Source organism: Propithecus coquereli, unplaced genomic scaffold, assembly GCF_000956105.1.
Source record: "Propithecus coquereli isolate 6110/MARCELLA unplaced genomic scaffold, Pcoq_1.0 Scaffold14, whole genome shotgun sequence".
Lineage (NCBI taxonomy): Eukaryota > Metazoa > Chordata > Mammalia > Primates > Indriidae > Propithecus > Propithecus coquereli.
The window spans coordinates 373888-397974 of record NW_012138302.1 but is presented as its reverse complement, the minus strand read 5'-3'; the positions used below and the strand labels follow the sequence as shown (position 1 = coordinate 397974).

General features: G+C 37.1%; 1 protein-coding gene across 1 annotated transcript in view; it reads right to left on the bottom strand.

The window, feature by feature from the left end:
- The window catches only part of CCDC39 (coiled-coil domain containing 39), a 90796-nt gene extending 67138 nt beyond the window's left edge, over nucleotides 1-23658 (bottom strand). Inside the window, exons 1-7 of the mRNA XM_012639318.1 lie at nucleotides 23569-23658; nucleotides 17548-17667; nucleotides 15775-15921; nucleotides 14110-14268; nucleotides 12666-12758; nucleotides 12441-12569; nucleotides 672-863 (exon numbers count right to left, since the gene is read on the bottom strand). Of these exons, the coding sequence (XP_012494772.1) occupies nucleotides 672-863; nucleotides 12441-12569; nucleotides 12666-12758; nucleotides 14110-14268; nucleotides 15775-15921; nucleotides 17548-17667; nucleotides 23569-23658 (930 nt within the window). The remainder of the gene's footprint in view (nucleotides 1-671; nucleotides 864-12440; nucleotides 12570-12665; nucleotides 12759-14109; nucleotides 14269-15774; nucleotides 15922-17547; nucleotides 17668-23568) is intronic.
- Nucleotides 23659-24087: the final 429 nt, after the last annotated feature.

Sequence of the window (24087 nt, the reverse complement as noted above, 5' to 3'; positions counted from 1 at the left end):
CCAATTTTCTACCTAAACATTGGTAAATTCAGATAATATGGCCTCAAAGTAGAAATTTCATAATATTCTGTTATTGCTAACTAAGAGGTAGACTTACTCTCCCAATGGAATAATGTAATTCACATATATGCCTATAGAAGAAGAAAAGAAGAAAGCAGGAAAAGTTTTGTTCTCTTTTATTCTGTTTCAAGGTATTTTGTCACCACATTATCTTACTACTAGATTGAAATATTATTCCTTAACAAAGTGAGAAACTAAACTTAAGCAAGTAGCTACAACTAGAATGCGAGTGTTAAAACCATACACACCCATGTAGCACTGGGAAGACACTTCAAGTTATCATTAATTCATAATAATTTGTCAATATTCAACTTTGCATTTGCCTGTTATCTTGCCACTATGGTTTCCCACCTAGATCACTGGAGAGCATCTGGTCTCAGGTCTCTTACACAACAGTATATATGGTGGGCACAACTCCAGAGGGAGTCCTTCACAACACCTATGCCTCACCATTCAGGGACTCAACTAGAGTATCCTAAAAGTTCCACAAAACAAAGGAAAGTAACAGAAAGAACTAGAAGGCAGTTCCTTAATCAAAGGAAAGGCTTTATGCTTACTTTTTACAGCAATTTGTCATGAACACACAAACCAGTCTTTTTTAGTTCACATACCTCATCCTTCAGCTGACTTCTATTAGTTTCATGGTGCTGATACTCCGTTCTACACTTTAAAAGTTTACGATCAGCAACAGATATTCTTTTCTCATATTCTGTGTTATTCCCAATCTCATTTTCCAAAAACTTGATCTTTTCCTTAATCAAATTTTCCTTTTCTCTTGTTTCTTGTTTTGTCTTTGCTAATGCCTGGAATTAAAACAAATATGTTTACCTAAATATATGTTTACTATGACAAAATTAAACTTAAAAGAAATTTAGTTTTTGTTTTTCTATTATATTCAGTATTTATTTTACCAAAATTTCTTAAAAGAACACTTTTTAAAAGGGAGACTTTTAATATTAATAAAAACATTAATATGCTACACACCAATATCTATAAACTCATAGTGCTAAAGGTCCCAATATTTTCTTTCATCTATATGGAACTTTGCTAAAAAAATAAGAAAAAGAGTTAAGCTTTTTATACATGAAGGGTAACAGAATATTTTTAATTTAAACATTAATTCTTTCAATATTTAAAAGAATATTTTGCACATAGAAAGTTGAGTTTCGATAAAACTTTCCAAATACTTTACAGACCAGTTTTTCCATTTTCTAAAAATAACATTTTAGTTACTGGTTTCAATAGGAATATGTTCACTCAGGCCTTTTGCTGGTCTTAGAGATACAATAATAAATAGAATACACAAAGTACTGTAACTGAAATGCGGACAAAGTACTATGGGAACAAAGAGATGATGAATTCTACCCAAGAGGAGTCATTAGAAGACATTAGCCATTCCTGGCTTTCCAGGGGAGGAGAAAAGAGAAGACATTACCCAAGAGGCTTCATTTGAGTCGGGGCTAGAAACATGAATGGAGATGCATAAACACTCTACTGTGGTTAAAGTGTAGGTAGGGTAGAAGGGCAGGAATAAGAACAGAATATATTAAGAAGGGATGGGGTTCAGATGAAAGGGATGAGGTTGGAAAGGTATGGTTCAGGGCCAAACTGAGAAGAAATTCAAAGGACATGTCAAAGAGGGTCAACTATTTATTTTTATAAGTGGGGTCTCACTATGTTGCCCAGGCTGGTCTTGAAATCCTGCCCTCAAGCAAACCTCCGATCTCAGTCTCCCAAGTCACTGGGAATATTGGTGTGAACCACCATGCCCAGGGAGGGTCAATTTTTAAGCAATGTAAAACAAAGAAGATTTTAAAGCTGGGGAATAAAAAGATCAGATGTGGTTTTTACAAGTGATTCTGATGACAATAGTTTGGATTAATTAGAAGGAAAAATTACCCTAAAAATGTGTTACTTTCAAGCATTCCAAAATGAGGTTCTACCAAACAATTAATCACAGGAGATTAGGGGAAGGGGTTGTATTCTGAAATCAATAACTTTGAGAAACACTGCATGTAATATTATACATATTAGCATGTTAAATGGATATATATCTAAGATGTACTTTTAAAAGGAAATTTTAAATTTGTTTAATCCAGTATTCCTATGTTTTCTTTAATAACAATTAACATTGCTCATTAACATTAACAATTAACATCTATAATTGTAGCACTCTATATATTAATATTTACTGTGCTCATTCAACAAAAAGATATGTCAAAATTTCCTAAATTTAAATATTTCAAATGATCATTCTAGAATTTCTTGCCTTATACTGATTTTTCTGCTACTTAGTCAGATGCTTTAATACTTACTTTGACATCATACTTCCTACCAATGTTATTCATGGTTTCCATGTTGGTAATGCTTATAAGTAATATCCCAAAATTTCTATACTGAAATAAAAGAATAGTAGAAAAACATTTTCCTTTTCTAAATATTTTTTCTTTTAAGAAGACAATTTCAGGATTGTATGGCCAGACTCCTAATGAGAAGGCACTGAGAAGGCAGGAATTGTTTTGCAGGAAGAGGAACAAAAAAGTACAATCTTAGTTGTAGGGGATCAAAATATGCCACCCTAAAATATGCTACTTCAGCATATTGATCATTTTGAGTTAAAGACACTTGAAAAATAGCAGATGCAAGGTGAGTACTCTGCCCTTCCTTTTTTTTCCTGAAAGAAGGAGATAAAACTCCTTTCTGAAAGGTGCCCTCTCTGTGCCAGGAAGAAGAGAGACACTCTCATCACCAGAAACAGGAAGTTGAGAATGGGAGAAACCTGTACAAACCACCTTGTTAAACCAACTCTTATCTTCCTAGTTACTTTTCCACAGTTGCCACTCTTTGTTCAACCTAGTATATAAGCACCTAGTTCCAGCTACTTCTTTAGGTCTTCATTTTTCCTCCGAGGGCCTCCATGTACATGTAAATAAAATGTGTATGCTTTTCTTCTGTTAATCTGTCTTATGCCAGTCCCAGCTAGAAACCCTAAGAGAATAGAGAAAAAATTTACCTCCCTTACAGTCTAAATGCTCTAGTGATGTGAACCAGCTCTCACCGACTCACAAGAACTAATCTACAAATCTTTTCTCAACTCTAGGTTCAGTGGAGTCATGCTAGTATGGAAGTACTTACACCATAGAAATCAGAAACACTATATATCAGGGGTTTCTTTTTATTTGTTCTGGTTTGTTTTGTTTTCAGAGAAGAGCTGTTGAACATTAAGAAGCATCCTACTGCCTAATGGAACCACCTCTTAGTACCCTGCCTAGTCTCTTACAGTACAGTCAGGAGATGTCAACCTGTAAATGAGGAACCACTGTGAATATAACTAGGAAGCTGTTAGTTGTATATTCTGCCAAATCAACAGACAGAGTCAACTCAGCCATGGGGTTGTATGAGAATACTTATTGTAGATCTCTAATGTTGGATCTGGCACGTTAGATTTACATAGATGATACAATTATGACTTGATATTTGAAGGCAATAAGAAGTTTGAAAATAGATACTAATATCACCATTAAGAATAAAGTTTAAAGAGACAAGATGGCTGACCAGAGACACCAGCTGCCAAATCATCTCAGAAAGAAGGAAAAGTTTCAGATGAAAAAGAAAAAACAAAGCAAACAATCATAGATCAGGTGTAATTCTGAGGGAAAAGTGCCAGAACCTCTAAGAGATTCCACGGGAAAAAGTTGTGGAGCAGAACAAGAAGGAGCAAGATATCAACAGAGGTCAACCCCCAAGACCCAAAAAGAGTAGGTGGAGTGACTTGTTTCTGCCGTACATCTCTGGCAGTCAACAGACTCCCAAGCTGCTGAAGAGTCTTTCTAACCTCATGAGCTCAAAAGCTGCTACCGCCAGTGAACTGGGAGCTTCTTGAAGATAAAGCACCAGGTTGCCAGCCACCTTGGGGTCGTTTCCCGTCACCAGAGACCCAAGCCAATACAGCAGGTGCCATATTGCTTCTCCACCCACCATGTGCCTTTCTCCTCCCCAGGGGGCTTCAGCCCCTCAGTTTTCATCTTGCTCTATCCCAGACAAACATTTCTCAACTCTGGCCCAGACTGTGGGAGCCACAGGGGATCAGTAGGTCCCGGGGAATCTGCGTGACCCTAGAGCCTGGACATTCTGAGAGAGCTGCCTTCCAGAGAGAGGGACAGAGACAACCAGAGTAGTAATTTCCTCCATCCAGATGCTTTGCCTCCCATTCCTCTCCATCACCCATGCCTGCCAAGAGACATGCTTGAGCCACTGCTTTCCTTCTGTTGGGACTTTCATGGAGAGTGGAGCTCAAACATTTCCTCTCAAAGACCTGAAGAAGACTGAGGAGTGCTTGGACTGTGAGCTCCCAGCACACCAGCCCTCCCCAGTGCTGCTTGCCTGACTACTCCATCAGAGCAGGGCACATCCTGAAGCAGAAGGACATCAAACCTGCTTGAGCCACCCCATGGCAACTTAGGACCAGCACGCCTCTCCCTGGCATGGTCAGGGATTGAACTTCAGGGATTAGGACAGACCACAGGCCAGATCTTGTAGCCCCAGGACTCAATTATGTTGCTCGGGAGCATGAAGGGGAGATTTCTGAAATAATCTTGGAGGGCAAGGGAGCCCACATGGACAGAACTGAAGCTTGGGAGTGGACCTTTGACCTCTGCTGAAACGGCTACTGTACCAGCTTTTGTGGAGACTGAGGGCAAGCTCACTCAACCCAGCCCTGACCAGTCTCAGTTTCCCACCCACCTCTGCTGTGGTGGAGAATAAGAACTCACCTGGAAGCTATAGGGCCCCATCCTCCACTTGGGGCATTTGAATGCTTCTCCTGAGGGGCTAGCGCCAGTCATAGGTCCCCAAAACAATACTGCACATTGTTCCTTCTGGCAAGCACCACCTACTGACAGGGGGCTAAATTTGCACAGCCCTTTATATAATTTACTGACTCAATCATACAGGGTATGGTTGATTATTACACACAAGTACCACCTACTGTCTCAGAGATTAAACTGGGCATGCCAATACAATTCACACTATTAAGAAGACCACAGGGCCGGTGAAAGAGAAAGGATTTCAAAGACTTCCATCCTCCCTCACCAAACAGTGACAGGTAATCTATTCACACACGTAGCTCACCACTGCTACAACCTACAAACAACCAGCAACTGAGAAAACCACCACACTAAGTATATATATATATAACCAAGGCATCCATACAGAACTTAGACCACAGTAAAAGAACTCACAAGCAAAGCCAAAGGTTCTGCCAAACATATGCTACAGACACTCCCTGAAGAGTGAGGAGGGAAGGAAAAAAAAAGCCCCATCTCGACAAAAGAAAATCGAAAAAATAAGAAGTGACAGCTGTCACAGAAGAGAAGGAATCATCAAAAGAACTCCAGAAGTATGAAAAATCAGAGCAAAAGGACACCCCCAAAAGGGAACACCAGTTCTCTAGCAATGGATACCAACCAAAAGGAAAATATTAAAATGACAGAATTCCAAATATGGATTGTAAGGAAGCTCAATGAAACCCAAAAGAAAACAGAAAACCAATTCAAAAAAAAAAACCAGAAAAACAATTCAGGAAATGAAAGAAAAATTCACAGAAGAGATCGACATATTTAAAAAAACAAAACAAAACAAAACAGAACTTCTGGAAATGAAACACTCATTTCAGAAAATACAAAACATAGTAGAAAGTTATAATAGACTAGACCAGGCAGAATAAAGAATCTCAGAGCTTCAAGATAACACTTTCAAATTAACTCAGTCAATAAAAATAAAGAAAAGAGAATTAAGAGGAATGAACAAAGCCTACGAGAAATATGGGATTATGTAAAATGGCTAAATATGAGAATCATAGATATTCTTGAGGGTGAAGAAAAAAATGCACAAGAGCTAGAAAATCTATTTGAGGTAATGATTGAGGAAAACTTCCCTGGTCTTGCTAGAGACTTAGACATCTAGGTACAAGAATTTAAACAAACACCTGGGAATTCATTGAAAAGAGGCAATTACCAAGACACACAGACATCACACTGGCCAAAGTCAACATGAAGGAGGAAATGCTGCAAGCCATGAGACTAAAACACCAAGTAACTTACAAAGGAAAACATATCAGGCTAACTACAGACATCTCAACTGAGACCCTACAAGCCAGAAGGGATTGGGACCCATGTTCGGTCTTCTTAAACAGAACCGTTGCCAGCCTAGAATTCCTAGAATTTTGTATCCTGCAAAACTAAGTTTCATATATGAAGGAGAAATAAAGACTCTTCCAGGCAAGCAAACACTGACGGAATATATCAAGATCAGACCTGCTCTGCAGGAAATACTTAGAACCACGTTATATATGGATAATCACAATAGACACCCACCAATGTAAAACCACTTGTGGGGAGTTAGCTATGCTCCCAGCAAAAAATCGGGTCCCTTAGGTAGGGGTCGTCACAAAGGATAAGAAAATAATGGAAATAAAATAAAAGAATACACAGAGATGAAGGTATAGTTTTATAGATTTATAAAGAAAGCGGGGGTACTTGGGGGTTCTTACGATATCCCTGTCAATTGTAAGGCAACGAGTGAAGTTTTACATGGGTATTTATAAGTACAGAGATCGGTTGCCAGGGTTAACAGATTTACATAATAACAGGTAGTTTGTTTTAGGTTAAAAGTCTTTCAAAAGGCTTCTATAGATCCCTTAATTAACTCTGGTTACAAAATCTTTCAAGGACAAACTCCTAAGTTCTAAGATAAAGCTATCACTTAACAGAAGGGTTAAACAGAGATATAGTGGCTCCATATTTCTTTATCTAGTTATTGCAGATAGAGACAGGTGATCAGAAGTCAAGCAGGAACTGTCCCTTGGGCTAACTGTTTTTAGCCGTAGGTATCTCAGGTATCTCTTGGGTAGACATTCTTGATCAGCTCTCATCCCGTGGTTCCATGCAGACCTTGCTTTGTCCTTCAAAGCAGGTGAGAACCACAGGTTTGAGACTGCAGTGTCACCTTGCAAGGAGCTGCTACTGACCTTTGAGATCCCCTCCTGAGGTGGAGCAGCTTTTGATATGCAAACTAACACATTCACACATTCCTTCAGGGTAAAGCCCTGCAAAACTCCTGAGATCATTTCTGTCTCTAATATAGTAATATTAATTTATGGAGTGACAACCACTCATAAGCTCAAAGGTCATATAAAACAATAGCACAAGAGGTAAAACAAAGCAATAAGATACTTCCCAACATGATGAACAGAAGAGCATCCAACATAGCAATTCTATCAATCAATGTGAATGTTCTGAATGTCCTACTCAAGAGACATGGGTTGGCTGTATGGATGAAAAAATAAAACCCAAGTATCTGCTGTCTCCAGAAAACATGCCTAATCCTCAAGGACTTATACAGATTCAAGATGAAAGGATGGAAAAAAATATTTCATACACATGGAAACAAAAAGAAAGCAGGTGTAGCCATTCTCATATCACATAAAATTTACTTCTAATCAACAATTGTAAAAAAGACGAAGATGGCCATTATATAATGATAATGAGAGCAATTCAACAAGAAGACATAACAATCTTAAATATTTATGCATCTAACACAGGAATGCCCAGATTCATAAAGCAGACCCTAAGCAAAGAGATAGACAGCAGTATCATAATTTCTAGGGACTTCAACACCCCACTGACTGAACTGGACAAATCAGCCAAGCAGATAATAAACAAAGAAACACTGGACTTAAACTGGAACTAGCACAAATGGGACTAGCAAACACTCACAGAACATTCTACTCCAAAACTACTGAATATACATTCTTCTCATCAGCACACGGAACATTCTCCAAGACTGATCATCTCTTAGGCCACAAAACATGTCTCGACCAACTCAAAAAATTAGAAATCATACCACATATCTTCTCAGACCACAGTGGAATAAAACTAGAAATGAACTTTAAGAGAAACACTCAATTCTACATGAAGTCATAGAAATTAACCTGCTGCTGAATGATTATTGAGTCAAAAGGAAATTAAGATGGAAATCAAAAGATTCCTCAAACTGAAAGACAAAGGGGACACAAGCTACCAAAATCTATGGGATTTAGCAAAAACAGTCTTAGGGGAAAATCCACAGACTTAAATGCCTACATCAATAAGACAGATCACAAATTAACAATCTAATGACATGTCTCAAGGACCTAGAAAAGGAAGAGAAAACCAAACCCAAAGCCAGGAGAAGAAAAGAAATAATGAAGATTACAGCAGAACTAAACAAAAGGGAAAACAAACAAACAAAAAAACCTAAAAAGGATCAAACTACAAATGAAACACAGTGTTGGTTCTTTGAAAAGATAAACAAAATTGATAGACCTCTTCCTAGATTAACCATAAAATAAAAGAGAAAGGACCCAAATAGGCTCAATCAGAAATAAAAAAAGAGATATTCCAACTGATACCACACAAATACAAAATATCATCTGAGAATACTGTGAAAATCTACACACACATAAACTCAAAAACATAGAGGAAATGGACAAATTCCTGGAAAAACCAACCTCTCAAGACTCATTCAGAAAGAAATAGAACTCTTAAGCAGACCAGTAATGAGCAAGAAGATTAAAGCAGTAATAAAAAAATCTTCCAACAAAAGAAATCCCCAGACTGGATAGATTCACAGACAAATTTTACCAGACCCACAAAGAAGAGCTGGTATCCATATGCCAAAATTATTCTATAACTTCAAGAAGGAGGGAATCTTCCACAACTCATTCTACAAAGCAGGTAACACCCTGATACCAAAGCCAGGAAAGGATGCAATGACAACAACAACAAAACTATGGACCAATATTCTTTATTAATATAGATGCAAAAATCTACAATAAAATACTAGCAAACCCAATTCAACAGCACATCAAAAAAATAATACACCATAATCACGTGGGCTTCAACCCAGGGGCGTAAGGATGGTTCCACATACCATAAATCAATAAATATAATTCACCACATAAACACAAGCAAAAGCAAAGACCATATGATCATCTCAGTAGATGCAGAAAAAGAATTTGATGAAATTCAGCACCTTTCATGATAAAAACCCTCAACAAATTAAGCACAGAAGGAACATATCTCAAGATTATAAAAGCCATATATGACAAACTCACAGCCAATATCATATTGAATGGGGAAAGTGGAAAGCATTCCCATGGAGAACTGGAACAAGACAAGGGTGCCCACTGTCACCACTTCTATTCAACATAGTGCTGGAAATCCTAGCCAGAGCAATCAGGCAAGAGAAAGAAATAAACAGTATCCAACCTGGAAAGAAAAGGTCAAACTATAGCATTTTGCTGATGATATGATCTTATATCTAGAAAACCCCAACGACTCCACCAAGAGATTCTTAGAATTAATAAACAATTTGTGCAAAGTGTCAGGTTATAAAATCAATGTACACAGATCAGTAGCATTCCTATACACCAATAACAGTCAAGCTGAGAGTCAAATCAAAGACTTACTACCATTCACAATAGCTACCAAGAAAATAAAATATCTAGGAATATACTTAACAAAGAAGGTCAAAGATCTCTACAAAGGGAACTATGAAACATTGTGGAAAGAAATCACAGAGAACATGAACAAACGGAAAAATGTATCATGTTCAGGGATCAGTAGAATCCACTTTGTTAAAATGTCCATACTATCCAAAGTGATTTACAGATTCAATGCAATCCCCATTAAAATACCAACGTCATATTTCGCAGATCTAGAAAAAATAATTCTATGCATCATTTGGAATGAGAAGAGAGACCAAAAAGCCAAAGCAATCTTAAGCAAAAAGAACAAGTCTGGAGGCATCACATTACCACACTTCAACTATACTACAAGGCTATAACCAAAACAGCAGGGTATGGGCACAAATATGGAGACATAGACCAATGGATCAAAACAGAGAACCCAAATATAAAACCATCCACATACAGCCAACTGATCTTTGAGAAATCAGACAACAATATCCACTGGGGAAAAGAAGCCTTATTCAATAAATGATTCTGGGAAAATTGGATAGCCACATACAGAAGAATGAAACAGGATCCACATCTCTCACCACTCACAAAAATTAATTCGAGATGGATAAAAGACTTAAATGTAAGGCATGAAACCGTAAGAATTCTAGAAGAAAATGTTAGAAAAATTCTTCTATATATAGGCCTAGGCAAAGGATTTATGAAGACTCCAATGGCAATTACAGCAACAACAAAAATAAATAAATGGGATTTGATTAAACTAAAAAGCTTCTGCACAGCTAAGGAAATAATCAACAGAGCAAATAGACAACCTACAGAATGGGGGAAAATATTTGCACGGTATATATCTGATAAAGGGCTAATAACCAGAATCTACAAAGAACTCAAGCAAATCAGCAAGGAAAAACAAACGACCCCATTAAAAAGTGGGCAAAATACATGAACAGAAGCTTTTCAAAAGAAGATAGACAAATGGCCAATAAACATATGAAAAAATGCTCAATGTCACTAATTATCAGTGAAATGAAAATTAAAACCACAATAAAATATCACCTTTCCCTAGTCAGAATGGCTTTTATTAAAATGTCCAAAAACAATAGATGATGGCATGGATGCAGAGAGAAAGGAACACATTTATACATTGTTGGTGGGACGGCAACTTAGTACAAACTCTATGGAAAACAGTATGGACATTCCTGAAAGAACTAAAAGTAGACCTACCATTTAATCCAGCAATCCTACTACTGGGTATTTATCCAAGGGAAAAGAAGTCATTTTGTCAAAAAGATACTTGTACTCGAACATTTATTGCAGCACAATTCACAATTGCAAAGATGTGGAATCAACCCAGGTGCCCATCAATTCATGATGAGTGTATTAACAAAATGTGGTATATGTATACTATGGAGTACTACTCAGTTGTGAAGAAGGATGAATTAAGGCCTTTTTCAACAATTTGGATGGAACTGGAGACCATTATCCTAAGTGAATTATCTACAGAATGGAAAAACAAATATCACATATACTCGCTATTATATTGGAATTAACTGATGAACACACATGTGCACAGAGGGCAGTAAAACTCAGCAGAAATCAAGCAGTGGGGAGGGGGCTGAGGAAGGAAGGGATGGGCAAAAACCTACCTAACAGTTACAATAAACACTATCTGGGTGATAGGCACACCTATAACCCGACTCAAGCATAACAAAATCAATACATGTAACCAAAAACATTTGTACAGCTGTAATATTTTGAAATAAAAAAATTAATTAAATTTTTTTAAAAAAGAGAGATTAGGACACCCACAGACAGGCACGGGGGAAGACCAGATGAAGACACATGGAGATGATGGCCATCTACAAGCCAAGGAGAGAGACCTCCAAAGAAATCAACCCTTCTGACACCTTGTTCTCAGACTTGGAGCCTCCAGAACTGTGAAGAAATAAATGTCTGTTGTTTAAGTGCTCACCTCCTTCTGCCAAAAAAAGAATTAAGAGGACCTCATAGCTATGACTGCTTCCCCCTTATCCCTCCTAGGCAGGCATAACTCATTTTTTTGATAAAATGTTGGTTATTTTTACAGAAATTTAAAATACAAAAATTGCAAGGAAACCACATCCAGATATCAGAATTCCAAACTCCCAGTGGCCTTAGCTGCTTGTCAAATGCCTTTCCATGGAGTAAACTCAGAATGGAATTTAACATATCTTTTCACCTGCCTCCTTTCCTCCTCAATTCCTTCTCCTTCCCAACTCCTTCTAACTTTCCCATTTCTATTCACCATTATTTTATTCTTTAATGATTTTCCAAGAACATTTTCCTAAATTATCTCTGAAAGTAACAAGAGGTAAAATAAGTCTGTGTTATCCATGCACTATTTCTCCCTTCCAATCTTCTACTTCAGTATTGGTGCCCCAGCTTCAAAAGTGAAACTTTATTGCAGTGTAGATTTCTTTTTTGACTCTCTTTCCTTGTTTTTTGGTTATCCATGGAGGCTCATTTCCCTACAACTGTCACTTGCTGCCAAAGAGCATACATATTAAATCCAAGGCACTTTGGGCAACCATGTGTAACTCAGGGCATCAGTTTTACTGCAATAATATTATCTGTTGACTTTCTCTTGTTCCACAATTCAGAGGTGGCAAGATCTAGTCTTTGGGGATTATACTACTATAAACAAATAATCTTCATGAAATCACATTTCAAAATAGATACAGAGTCAGCTTTCAAAAACACCAAAACTACTGAATCTTGCTATAAAAGTAACTTTCAAAAAACAATGTGATTTACATTTGAAATAATGAGTTAAATACAGAAGAGACAAATACAGCTGAATATTACAAGGACCAAACAACTACTTTACCAAAGCACAGTTATCTATGTCTTGATCCCTCTTCTGCATCTGTTCAATTGTATTCTCCCACTGTTTAATGAGTTCTTGCCTTTCTTCATGAATCTTACGAAAATCTTGTGCTGCTTTATCCAATTCTAACTGTCAAAGAGAAAGTAAACAACATATTTGTGAATTTAAGTGCTTTTGCAAACATCACTTTGAAAATTTAGAAATAAAAATCTTCATTAAACTAACCTGTGCACTTAGAGTCTCTGTAAGTTCATTGTCAAGTACCCTTCTTCTCTGATTACATTCCAAAGTTAGTCTTTCTAATTGCAGAGTCAGTGCCTATGATGTAGTTACATACAAAAATATTTATAATTATCATTTTATTATTTTTAAAGCATTAGTTTCTCTAGCACTAAATATTATTATATTTTATGTATACATTTATTCAATATCTAAAACAACTATACTTTCCTTATCCTCTAACCTCAAAGGGCTAATCTAATGTGTTTGTATATAGCTGTATGAAAACTCAATTATTTCTAAAATAACTTTTAACACTTTTTAAGGTAAATTAGAAAAAAGATTAAATTATAATTTGCCATTTGAAATTATTTAAAATAATGTATTTGGTATTAAACCTACCAGAAAATAGCATGTTTTATAATACTAACTTTGTTAGTATCACCAGATGTAATTTTAAGTGGATTTTAAATGATAGTTTTCATAATTATCAATCAACAGCACTCCAGTCTCCAATCAGCAAAAACTATATGTAATATCTGTAATGGCATAGTCCCCTCCTCCCATAGGTATGGAAGCGTAAAATTGAGAGTGGAGAATATGTAACAGAGGGAATGGCCCGGGGGTGAAAAAAAATAAAAAAAACAGCAAAGATGTGTTCTCTTTAAAACTTTCCGTGCTCTTTTTTGGAACTGCGGCCTGGCCTTCATCCCTGTCTGGGGCAGGTGTTCAGGAGGGGCAGGGGAATATCTGTTGTTCTTTGTGTTACAGGAGATAGCTCAGCCATCCCAGGCTTGGGGACAGCCTTCCAGGTGGGCAGAGGTCACAGGCTTTATCTTTGGCAGAGATGGGCAGAGATGGGACGGTAAGAATCCAATCCATGAATGACAACAGCCTAGAATTGAGGGCCTTCCCTTTAAAAGCTCTGTATTTCTGCTTACAGATAGGAATTTGGATTTTGAGATGAGAAAATCTACTATTTTCTTCCTTTGCCAGCAAAGTAATAAACTTCTCTTTCCTTCTCCTTAACCACTTGTTCTTGTTCTTTTCTGATGTGGCCTCGAGGGCAAGTGCTCAGCTTTCAGTAACATATTCAAACTATATTTTAGACAAAATAGCTAAAATATATATAAATAGTCCTCATACAAAACTTTCTTTTCTGAAATGCTTTTGAGAATCCTTATAAATCAGGACATTCTTAACCTGGGGCTCATGGATCCCAAAATGGTCAAAGGGCTTCGGAGGACCTGTGAAACAGTCAGCAAAATTTTATGGGTATTTGAGTATATTTTTTCTACAGAGAGGATAATTGGCTTTATTAAATCCTCAACAAGTCCCAGATTCAAAAAAAGTTTAAAAATTGCTATTTAAAAATTATAAGTACAATTTTAAGGAAATAAGTTGGCAAACTACAGAGAAAACCCAACAATTACATTTTATAATTTCTCACCCTAATTTTATTATCATCTTGTTGTGCATACTTCTGAAGAGTGAGGGCATCACTATCTTTATGAGCTGATTCTTCTAACCAGGCATCCAAAGCTTGCTGGTCCCAGTTCATTTGACATTTCAAACCATCCAATTTTTGAGTAGCTTTAAATATACCATTCTAATTTCCAAAGAAAGAGAGAAAAAAGCAGAGTACAAAACATTTACTAAATAAACTAAAATAAAATATAACATTATATATGATAAAACATATTAAAAAGAAAGAAGAAATCTTGTCTCTGCCTTCTAGATGTCTATAATATACCATATTTAATTATAGAACTATCATATTTTAATTCTTTGATTATAAACTAGAGGAGAGATGATTATACAAAGTCAAGAACAGTAGTTGAGCCAAAGGTCACTTAAAAAGGCTTTAGGCTTTAGGGTAGCTCCCTTATAAGTAATTGCATTAGTCACTCTACCAAAGTCACCCTAAATATATATGCAATCTTAGTTAAAATAACATGTTTGATATGCTAACTAAAACCCAAGACAAATTCCCATCAGTCCTATTTCTAATCATATTACTGCCACTGAGAGGTCTCTTACACAGAAATTTTAGAAGCACTCCTAATTGAAGTAAATATAGTAAAGGAGATAAAAATATTTCTGTAAATTTGGTCATTTAACAAATCTAGATTCCTGAAAGAGGCTGGGTGCAGTGGCTCACGTCTGTAATCCGAGCACTCTGGGAGGCCAAGGCAGGAGGATCACTTGAGGTCAGGAGTTTGAGACCAGCCTGAGCAAGAGTGAGACCCGTCTCTACTAAAAATAGAAAAATTAGCCAGGTGTGGTGGTGTGTGCCCATAGTCCCGGCTGCTTGAGAAGCTGAAACAGGAGGATCGCTTGAGTCCAGGAGTTTGAGGTTGCTGTGAGCTAGGCTGATGCCATGGCACACTAGCCCAGGCAACAGAGTGAGACTCTGTCTCAAAAAAAAAAATCTAGACTCATGAAAGAAAACAGAGAACAATAGATAAACAAATATTTAATGTAAATTAATAAATATATAATTATTATTATATAAACATCACATAAAATTAAAATATGTATGTATGTATATATATACATATGCATGTATATATGTAAATATAAAGAGAAGTAGTATGTATTTATGTATACATATACATATGCATATATATGTGTAAAGAGAAGAATGAGAATTTAGAAAGAGTTCCCAAATCAAGCTAAAACCAAAAACTAAAGAAAAGAGAGAAATAGGTTAAAGTAATTTAATGTCAGATTCACAAAGCTGACAAATTAACATGAAAAGTAAAAATTTTTAATGAAATTCAAAACTAAAAGTGATTTTTTTAAAAATGTAGCTGTTAAAAATGTAGCACTTAACATATAAATCATATTCCATATTTTACAACTGGCAGCCAGCAATTTGCACATACTAAGTCTCAATAAGTAGCTGGTGAATGAATAACAGGGAAAAATATAATATTCTATTACTGTTTCGTTGCAATCACAACTCCATATGCCTTTCATTGTTCAAAAAACAATGTAAGTAAATAACAGGAAAGTAATGAATGCCTTTCCTACATGGAAAGAAAGCAACGCTCATTTGGTGAGGGAAGAAGGAGCAGTAGCACAGAATTTTAAGTAACATTTCAACACATACTTCTTTATCACTTTTCTTTTCCCGTATAGAAGCCATCTCATTTTCCAGTCGTTGGATTTCATCTTTCACTCGTCCCAATTCTCTTTGAGCAATGGCTTTAAAGTGTTCTTCACTTTCAATCTCATACTCTCTTGCCTTGTAAAGAGACTACAGAACAATACACATGACAGAAAGACTTTTACAATTTTAATATTTTAAAATATTTATAATAATCCATTAGACAAAAAAAAGTTCCCACAAAACACTTAGATTAAATACTATTAATTCCACTACTCTGAAACCTACACCACATTAAACTGTTATTACAGTTAGTTGGTGTTGCTCACTAGTTGTAAGGAAGTCAATGAAGTGTGCTAGGAAAAAATATTGTTAGCAGTTTTCAGATATTATGTTGATCTAGGAAAACTAAAAAAAACCCAAAGTTACCAAAGTTTATATGGTAAGACTTAAAAGCTATAACTCACTGCTTATCTACATATAAATATGGATTAAAAAATAATTGAGAAATGAGATGTTTGTAAGAATTGATCATATACTGTAATGGACATAATTTTTAAAAAATTATTTAAACACTTATGGTTATAAATATCCCCTAGAATAAATTAGTATACAATCATGCCTTTGTGTTAGGTTTTATTTAATAAAAGAGTATTTATTGACTACTGATCTTATAGTGCTTCAAAGTTATCAGTCTCATTATTAATTTTACAGTATGAAAGCTACTAGTTTTGTAGGTGGCTTATTGTCTTTTGTCTGTATTATCCTATTTAATCGAGGTTTGATGGTAATAAGATATAACTATAGAGAATCTCTGTCTCTCAAATCCCCACCTCAGTAGTTTAATAACTTGAGGAAAATTGGTGTTCCACATAGTTTATCAATCACTCAATCATATCAGGATTCAAGAATCCTAAGCATTGTTTTTAAAAGTTCATTAAATTTGCAATTTTCTAATAAGGTTTGTAAGCCACGAAATATACTTAACCTATATTGATTGTAAATTTCTTTTAAAACATGACTCTATTCATTTTTTAAAATTACATACTTTTTCTCAGAAAGGTAGATGCATTAAAAAAAAATAGTTTGAGATAGCAGTTAGTAAACTCTCCAATGTTGATTTCCCAACCTGCCTAGTTTGCTGGGCACCATAAGGCAGTGAGTTTCTATACTTGAATATTGTTCATAAAACAGAAAATTATTAATAATTCTAAGTTTTAATTTTTATTATATTTGTGTTAATATTTCTAAAATGCATTATACTGTCCCCCAGTTATCTTAAAGATAATTTAACTTTTTTATTTCATGATTATTATTATTATAAATTTCAGTTATTGAACTATGCTAAAATATCATGTGTGTGGATTATTAGCATACACTCAAAATGGCCCCAGTGGGTTGTGCTGAAAAATTAAAAAGGAGATGGAAATTCTATCATGTATTAAATTAGCTTTATTTCTGCTTAGAGTCATCATTTCTCACTGCCGTCATTGTACCCTTCTCAAATAATCTGCTGCTTAACATTATATTAGGTTGTTTGAATGATGATTTCCCCTTTCATATGAATTAATTTTTTGTTTAAAACTGATGTCAGTAGTTAGTTCCTCAAAGCCTTTTTTTCTACCTACGTTCAGGTTTAAGATTATGTTCACAACAGTTTAAATATACTAAAGTTTCCTGTTATAGTTCTAAAATAAAATCACAGATGTAAATGCACTGTGAAGTATTCTATGACTACCCATGATATAATCAACATAAATTTCAATATTACTATACCTGTGTAAATGAGAACTCTTGCTTGACATTTTTGAAGTGAGAAGTCATAGCATTAATTCGATCTTCATAGTCACGTAACTGATCTTGTAAGTTTGCTCTTTCATTCTGCAGCTTTGACAACTGTAAATAATAAACGCTGTGATTAACCAAAGTCTTAAGTTTTACTATATTAAAGGACCTAAAATTATGTGTTGTTAGTATGCTCTTGTTTGCTTAAGACATCTTGTGGTTTAATTATGGAATAGAATCTCATTTTGGCCCTATAAATATATAGTACCACTATATGAAAAATGCATTTTAGCAGTGGATCCCGCTACTGCAGCAAATCTTCATTTACTATGTGTCTTAGTCAATTTGGGCTGCTATAACAAAAATACCATAGACTGCATCGCTTAAACAACAGAAATTTAATCCTCACAATTCTGAAGGCTGGGAAGTCCAAGATCAAGATGCTGGCCAATGTGGTTCCTGGTGAGGGCCCTCTTCCTTGTTTGCAGACAGATGCCTTCTTGCTATACCCTCACGTGGCAGAGAAAGGTCATTTCTCTCTTGTCTTTTCTTACAAGGGCACTAATGTCATTGATGAGGGCTGTACTTCTATTTACCTCCCAAAGACCCCATTTCCAAATACCATCATATTGGGGATTAGGACTTCACCATATGAATTTTGGGAGAACACAAACATTCAGTACGTAGCACTTTGCTTCTTTAAATACTGGTATGAAGTTCTAAAATCTACTGACTTTTTATATATTACAAATAGTGTTATGATTTGGAGATTATTGTGGAAAAATTAGCACCATATTACACAGAATAGAAATCTCTCTTACATTTGCAGCAGTAGCAGGATCCACTGCTAAAATGCACTTTTCATATGTATTACTATATTTTTATAGGACAAAAATGAGATTCTATTCCACAATTAAACCATAAGATGTCTTATGCAAACAAGAGCATACTAACAACACATAACAAAACCACAGAGCTGGAACTATAATTTTGAATAGTGGCTAAGCACCAGATGTAATTTCTTCTCCCTGAACTCCTTTTCAAAACCCATAGATTTAGGCTAAGCATAACAGAACAACTAACTTATGTCTTTAGAACCTATTTCTTAATGTATTTTGTTTACATTTGAATTAGAACTCTGAGTAGAAACAAAACAGTGTAAATGTTAAACAAACAAACAAAATAAACCTTTGGGAAATTACAAGACAGATTCTCAGGACCATTAGAATGTGTCACCCCTCAAAGCAGCATAAAAGCTCAACAAAATAAAAATATCCTTCCTTATAATCTTGAGCTACAGTCCCCAAAGTTAGGGATACTTCCACAGGGTGTACAACACAATCCACTGAAATGTGAAACAAAATATTTAATTCCTTCTTTTGTTTACTTTGCTGATTTTTAAAATTTATTAAGATGAGTTCTTAGTTTCTTTACTTTTTGTCTTACTGATTTAATAATAAGAGCATTTGGCTTGGCATGCTGGCTCATGTCTGTAATCCCAGTGCTGTGGGAGGCTAGGGTGGGAGGATCCCTTGAGGCCAGGAGTTTGAGACCAGCCTAGGAAACATAGCAAGACCCTCTGCTACAAAAAATTTTTTTTAAATTAGTTGAGTGTGGTGGCACACACCTATAGTCCTAGCTACTTGGGAGGCTAAGGCAGAAAAATTGCTTGAGCCCCAGAGTTGGAAGTTACAGTGAGCTACGATCATGCCACTGCACTCCAGCCTGGGAGACAGAGTGAGGCCGTTTTTCTAATAAATAATTTAAAAGAAGGCATTTAAGTCTGTAAGTTTTCTCCAAGTAAGACTTTTGCTGTTTCCCATGGATCTGGGCATAAAGTAGCCTCCTTTTATTATTATCTAAAAGGTGATTTTTTTTTTTCCTTTTCAATTTCTCTTTGATAGACAGACCACCCAGGAATATATTTCTAAGAAACATATCTAAGTATTTAAGATGGAGGGTCACTTTAAAATTATTTAATAAATAATTTTTAAATGATTTTAAAACATTTTAAAAATTATTTATTGTAAATTCTATTGGCTTAAGATCAAAGAATGTGATCTATAAAATTTCTATTTGTGTAGCATTTTAGGGATATAAAAGTTTTATTGTGATATTAGTAAAACATACACAACATAAAATTTGCCATTTTAACCATCTTTATGTGTACCTTTCAGTGGCATTAAGTTAATCCACATTATTGTGCAACCATCACCACCATCCATCTCTAGAACTTTTTCATCTTCCCTAAATGAAACTCTATACCTATAAAACACTAACTCCCCATTCCTCACTCCTCTCAGCCCCCAGCAGCCACCATTCTACTTTATGTCTTTACAAATTTGACTATTCTAGGTACCTCAAATAAGTGCAATCAGACAATATTTGTCCTTTTCCATCTGGCTTATTCACTTAGCATAATGCCTTCAAAGTTTAATGCACTTTTTATGCACTAATGTTTGTGTTTTGGTCTAGTACATGATCCACTCTTGTAAATGTTTTATGAACATATTTTTTAAGGTATACAACGTCTTTCCAGAAAGTATTCAGCCATTGTTAATATAACGAGAATGGTTTGCATGACATCAATGTAACATGGCAGCCAATGCGAGTGGACTGTAATGAGCATGCATGAACAATGACGACTTCATTGTACTAGTCAGTGGGGCACTAGACACCCTTGAGTGAGCATGCGTACTGCGTGGCCCTCACATTCAAAATGACTGAGCAAGTAGAGCAACAAATCTGCATCAAATTTTGCGTTAAGCTTGAACATTCCTACGCAGAAACTATTTGGATGATTCCTAAGGCTTTAGGGGACGATGCAATGAGTTCAGTGCAAACAAAAGTGTGGCACAAATGCTTCAAAGGCAGTAGGGAATGTGTTAAAAGTGATCCACATTCTGCAAGGCCTGCAACAAGTAGAACACCTGAGAATGCTGAACGTGTACAGGCTGCAGTCAACAAAGATCAGCAACTGACATAACTGTGCAAGAACTAGAAGTTGATCTGGGGATTCCAGAAACTACGGTGTCTGAGATTTTGACACAGGATCTTGACATAAAATGTCTCATGGCAAAATGTGTTCCATGGCTTCTGCTACCAGAGCAAGAGGAACATCATGCTGCATTTGCTAATGACTTGCTTCAAACTGCTACCAATGAACCAGATTTCTTCAAGAAGTCATAACCGGAAATGAATCGTGGCTTTATTAACTATGATCCAGAATTGAAGGCCCAGTCGCCCCAATGGAAGTTGTCCTGGTTCTCCATGACCGAAGAAGATGTGGCAAAGTCGCAGCAGGATCAAGACTATGTTAAATGTGTTTTTGATTGGGAAGGTGTTTTCCATCATGAGTATGCTCCTCCAGGCCGAACAATTAATAAGGAACGCTACCTCAATGTTCCTTGCTGGTTGAGAGATGTAATGCAACGAAAATGGCCACAGCTATGGGGAAGTGGTGATTGACAGCTTCATCACTACAACTCTGGGGCCCATACATCATGTTTCATGCAGAGTTTTTTGGCAAAACATCGTACCACCCAGGTGACTCAGTCCCATTACAGCCCAGATTTGGCACCCAGCAACTTCTAGCTTTTCCCAAAATGAAAATCACCTTTGAAAAATAAGAGATTTCAGACCAGTCAATGAGATTCAGGAAAATATGACCAGGCAGCTGATGACAATTCCAACAAAGAGATTGTGCAAAGTGTTTTGAACAGTGTAAGAGACGCTGGGAGAACTGTGTGAGGTCCCAAGGTACCTACTTTGAAGGAGACTGAGGCGTCACTCTCCTATGTCTTATATCTTGTATCTTCTTCAACAAAGGTCTCCATTTTTCATATTACATGGCTGCATACTTTCTGGACAGATCTTGTATATTCTCTATTCAAGGGACATATGCTCTCTATGTTTTTTATTATATTATTCATATTCTTTATATCCTTATTTTTGTCTATTAGAGTTGTCTAATTCTGAGAAGCTCTTTAGTGAAGCATCTCACTATAACTATATTTTTGTCAAGATCTACTTGCATTTATAATAGCTCTCACTTTTATGTAACTAGTTATTATGTTGTTTGGTGCATGTAGCTTTAAGACTTATTAAATATTTGCTTCAAAAATCATACTTTTTATCATTGCATAATGTCCCAAGAGTGAACTTTTGATTCTGTATGGAGGACCCAGTGGAGCCCCAAATCTCAGGGAGCTTATGTTCTGATGGTGTCAGAAGACAACATGCTCTGGGACAAGAGCAGGGGAGTCAGTGGGAGCACCAGCCGGGGCACAGGAGGAGGAAGAGGAGGGGGTCTTTGGGAGAGAAATACTGTAGCAAGTGGGAGAAAGTGAGACATGTTAGGAAATTTTGCCATGCTGGGGTCCAGTATGAGACCAGCCCAAGCAAGAGCATTTCTGCCACAAAAGCCAGTCTGTGCAAAGGCCCTGTGGTGGGAAGGGCCAAGGAGAGCAGGGAACACAGAGGTCCTCTGCTCCTTTTAAATGTCCCGCAGCACCAAAAATAATCCTGAACGCCCAGCACAGATAGTCGGGGGACTTGAAGGAGCCAGGCATCGGCAGCTGTGCTGCCTGTTCCAGCCAGGGCGCTCTGGCGCCTTGGAGACCCCCGGGATGCTGGGGCGCAGCCTTAACTTCCGCAGCGCCCAAGAGGAGGAGTTAGGGGTGGACGCAGAAGCTGCCGCTCGGAGCTGCAGGACGGGCCGGGCCGGGCCGGGGCGGCCCTATTTGAGTATCTTAAACTTATTAAGAGTTGCTTTTTAATGTCAGAGTTTATTCAGGTAAAGCAATTATAGCCCTCATTTTTCTTCTTTTTACTGCTCTAATTTTTTTTAAAAAAATCTAATATAAGTAATACGTATATAAAATCCTGTGAGACACGTATTATGGCAGTAATTAATACTAAAAACTAATGTTTGAATAGAACTGTAACGTACGTTATGTCCTTAGAGCCTTATAACAATCCTCTGAGGTAATTATTTTACTTATTCTCCATTTTACAGAACAAGAAACAGGATCAGAGCTGGTAAGTAGGATCTGAATACTTAACATTATTATTGCTCAGTACTCAGTGCTACATATCTTGTATTTCCTAATGTTGCCCTTCTTTGAAAAAAAATGCAGCCTTCTAAATTAGACATGAGTAAATAGGTCAGAATAGGTTAGAAAAAGTGTTTCCATCCTTTTCAAAAGGAGTCAAGGGATTTTCATTCATTTTCACAGATGCGATAACTTCCTGTTCTATTTTATAAAGTAGTGCAAGCATCATCTGTTATTCTTGGACCCTCTTCTGCACAACATATCACCATGTTATGGAACTTTAGACTGATTGCTAAAGGTTTTTTTAAAGTTTGCTGAGCCGGATGCTATTTTTTTAAAGAACTTCTATGAATTATAGTTGGCATAAGTTCGTCCTTACAACATAAAGTACTTTATGTCAGTTTGTGACAAATTAATTAATCTTCACTTTGAAAAACCGTAAACTGCAAATTTCATATTCTTACTGGAATGTCCCTCCTGAAACCATCTCGTCACTTTCAGCTTTAAACATCATAGACAGAAATTTACAAAGAAATATCAACCAGAACGTGTTTTGTTTACAAACACGCGAAAACCTCAGAAGTCCCCTTCCAAGCAGCGCTTAATTTCGAGGAAGGAAAAAGCCGGCGCAGGAACCACCCTTTTCCTCTCCCGCCCAGGAGGCTAGAAATGAGGGGGGTTGGGGAGGGGAAGGAGTAGGAAGAGAGTAACGATTCGGGCTTTATAGCCCTGAATATCAATTATTGTTTCAATAAAATGTTTAAATGCTTAACGATTATCGAAAAGGGCAATCAGGGCGAGGGAGGAAGGAGATGGTGCAGGGGAGCGTTAGACAGAGAAAAGAAGGTATTAAGGAAGGAAAGGAGAGAAATAAAAGGGATGGGGCAGTGCTGCCAACCAGAAAACACCCCTAAAGAACCTCTCCCTCACGCCACCGGCTTCTTCACCTGATCCTCACCTGATCTTCCAGTGTCTTGTTCTCCTCATTCGCCACCGGGATGGCGAACCCATCCTCCCAGTGCAGCTCCGCCAGGAATTCGCTACTCATGACTGCGAACGTATAGGAAACTGCAGACCGGGCGCAGAGCAGGGATGCGCCTTCTCTTACCGCGGGTGAGCGGCACCACAGTCAGCCCGAGGCACAGGCAAAGCTCCGCGGGAGTGCCACCGGAGCCCTAGCAACCGCCGCGCGCCCTTAGTTACCAAACAGGAAACGCTGAGGCGGGAAGGCGAAACTTCCGGTTGAGAACTCCTCGTCTCAAGCCGGAGGGAACTTTCTTCTGGAGCGCTGAGGGGAGGGAAACAATTTACCCCTCTGGAGGTTCTCGGGGGTTGCTAGGCGGCGGTATAACTTTAAGGGAGGCCCCGGAGTGCTCCCCAGCGCTCCCGGACAGTATAAAATCTGCGGCCCCAGGAGCCGGCCGAGGACCTCGTGGTATCCGAATGGGACTGTGCTGCATGGCGCTCCGATTGCCTG